The sequence below is a fragment of the Echinops telfairi genome, unplaced genomic scaffold, assembly GCF_000313985.2.
Source record: "Echinops telfairi isolate 266 unplaced genomic scaffold, ASM31398v2 ScPeMD7_7469;HRSCAF=8507_0, whole genome shotgun sequence".
Classification (NCBI taxonomy): Eukaryota; Metazoa; Chordata; class Mammalia; order Afrosoricida; family Tenrecidae; genus Echinops; species Echinops telfairi.
Genome location: NW_022111372.1, coordinates 21,255,708 through 21,258,153, shown reverse-complemented (window position 1 = coordinate 21,258,153; position 2,446 = coordinate 21,255,708). Strand labels below are relative to the sequence as shown.

Genomic DNA, 2,446 nt, shown 5'->3' with positions numbered 1-2,446 from the left:
AATGTGTAGTTTCCATTCCAGGTTAACCCATGGAGCTAGGTTACAGAGATGAAGTATGATCATTTTTTTAAAGGCATGTGATATAGCTCAAAGAATGTAGAGGCAACAGGGAAGGAATTCCAAAATTCATGGGTGTGAGGGCCTCTCCTACGAATGAAGACGATGTTAATGAGATTGTTTAAAATTTAAATTGGTGGATAAGACGCTCAGCGCGTTTGCTTGTGGTTTGTCACACCCACTATCAAGGCTCTATAAGAGGCTCCTTGGAAGCGGAGAAGTCCATATTGTACAAGCAAACACTTTGTCTCAACTAAACCTCCAAGGCCTGACACCATGAGTTATTACTACGGGAACTACTACGGTGGTCTTGGCTTTGGTCTTGGTGGCCTGGGCTATGGCTATGGCTGTGGACATGGCTGTCTCGGAGGTTTGGGCTATGGTTATGGCTCCAGTTATGGTGGCTACGGATACAGCTGCTACCGCCCCTGCTGCTATGGAAGATATTGGACATCCCGCTTCTTCTGAGAAACCTTGAAAGTGACGGAGGACAGTCTGCCAAGGTTCCTTTCATCATTGCTACCTTCTAGACACTTCTCATCCTTGGTTCTGAGATTACCGTAAATAATGTTGGAGCCAATCGTACAATGCTGTTATGGATCTCCTGATTTTAGCACACTAGGCCTGACTTTAAAAAATCATTTGGAGTTGCAATTTTAATTTAGGGGGAAATTTACAGTTTGAGAAATAATTTTTTAGCTAAGTATTTTGATACACATCTTCTACATTTTTAATGGGTGAAATTTGAAAAATTACATTGAACTACCTTACCTACATTAAACTAACTTATCTTGGCATTTTAAATGTGTTATAGCTGTATTTTCTATTCCTCAAAGCATTGTGTCAAGTACATGTGGGTTTCTCTGCTTGTACGTTTTGTGAATGATCTTCTAACAATGGTGTGATATCAATCGTCTGCTACTGTGACGTAGAAAGAGATACATCCATCAATTCTTTCCACACGATGTTAAACTTATTGATGTAGCCTCAGCTGATCTCACATAATCTCATATTCTCACAGTGGGCTTGTTATGCAGTACCATAGGACCATGTACTGCTAGTGTAACTCAAAGCCATGCTGTCTTTTCTATTTCCAGGCAGTGAACTGCTCTGCTGTTTCATTGAAGCTGTGTGCTGAACGGATTTCTTTACCAGTGTCTGTTTTTCGAGTCTCTGCTAAGTAACAATGGAAGGATCCCGAAACAGCCTTCAGAAACACGTAGAGACTGATTAGTTAACATGCCATGCTGGTGTCCAAGTACACAGAGCTCCGTTTGGATAATTGACACAGTGGGTCCTGACCATGGGTTTTCTGAGCACATTTTGGAAGTGTTCAAATAGGCTATTATCACACTGTGGATGTTTGCTCCTCAAAATGTCCTGGAAAGTATTTTTCCTAATTTGACTAGTTTTGCTAATGTGATAACTGTTGTTGTTAAGTTACCATCCTTTCATTCCCCCGAATCTTGATGACCCCAAGCACAATGAATGCCAGTGCTTATCTAGTCCTATGCCATCCCTGTTACCTGTGTTTTTTGAGCACCATCTCTCTTGTTGGGCCTCCGGAAGTGCCTGTGTTTACCTTAGCTGTTCTGCTTCTGTATTGTTCATACCTTCAGTTAGTATTTTCATAGTTCAGTCACCTATTTGTTTTGAATAAGATTTCTTTTAGAGAAGTTAAGAGTGTGTATAAAAAATGATTACGTATAACTCCTTTTTTTTTCCACTGAAGAACTTTTCCCCTAGAGTTCAGGGGGGGAAGTCTCCTTAGAATAACTTTATAATGAATCACAGATTTGGACAACAAAACTTCAATGAGATATGGTCATAAAATAGGCCAATATTTGATCTATTTGTATATTAATGTCTGATGGTCGTATCCTCAACATTTGAATCTCAAAACCACATAGCCCTAAAAACCTAGTCTGTATGTGCTGCCACTTATTCACTAATTAAAATAGTAAATGCAGATCTCAATAGCAAATAGGAGAATGAGAGTACAGCATGCCACATGAGTGTAAGGGACCTATGCCAATGCTTCTATATACTTTACAAGGAAAGTATTATATAGGACACCACATTTCAAAAGAATTACATATTATTCAAGGAACTGGCTTGGTCAACAATTAAGGAAAAACATCTGTGCAGATTATTCCCATATGAGGCTCATGGTATTTAATTTTCCTCTGTTTAGTAATGTCATTGATGTTGATGCCTCCATGGTGGATTAAATCACCCATTTATCCATATAATGCATTGTCCTGTTGGACCTTATTAGTACTAAGTACCTGAGAAAGACAAAAATATTTCCTGGGATATTCATGACCTTATAGATGGGAATTCAGATAATAAATATCTGACTAAAATCATCAGTGTCAACTTTTTAAAA

The 2,446-nt window shown here is 38.8% G+C and overlaps 1 protein-coding gene across 1 annotated transcript; it reads left to right on the top strand.

Annotated features, from left to right (window-relative positions):
* The first annotated feature begins 333 nt into the window (after positions 1-333).
* Positions 334-525, top strand: LOC115873562 (keratin-associated protein 20-2-like). Its single transcript, XM_030888855.1, has one exon. It carries the CDS (start codon positions 334-336, stop codon positions 523-525), a length of 192 nt encoding a protein of 63 aa, XP_030744715.1.
* Positions 526-2,446: the final 1,921 nt, after the last annotated feature.

Coding starts and splice junctions, on each gene's coding strand:
- LOC115873562 (XM_030888855.1), top strand. CDS start 334: ATGAGTTATTACTACGGGAACTACTACGGTGGTCTTGGCTTTGGTCTT.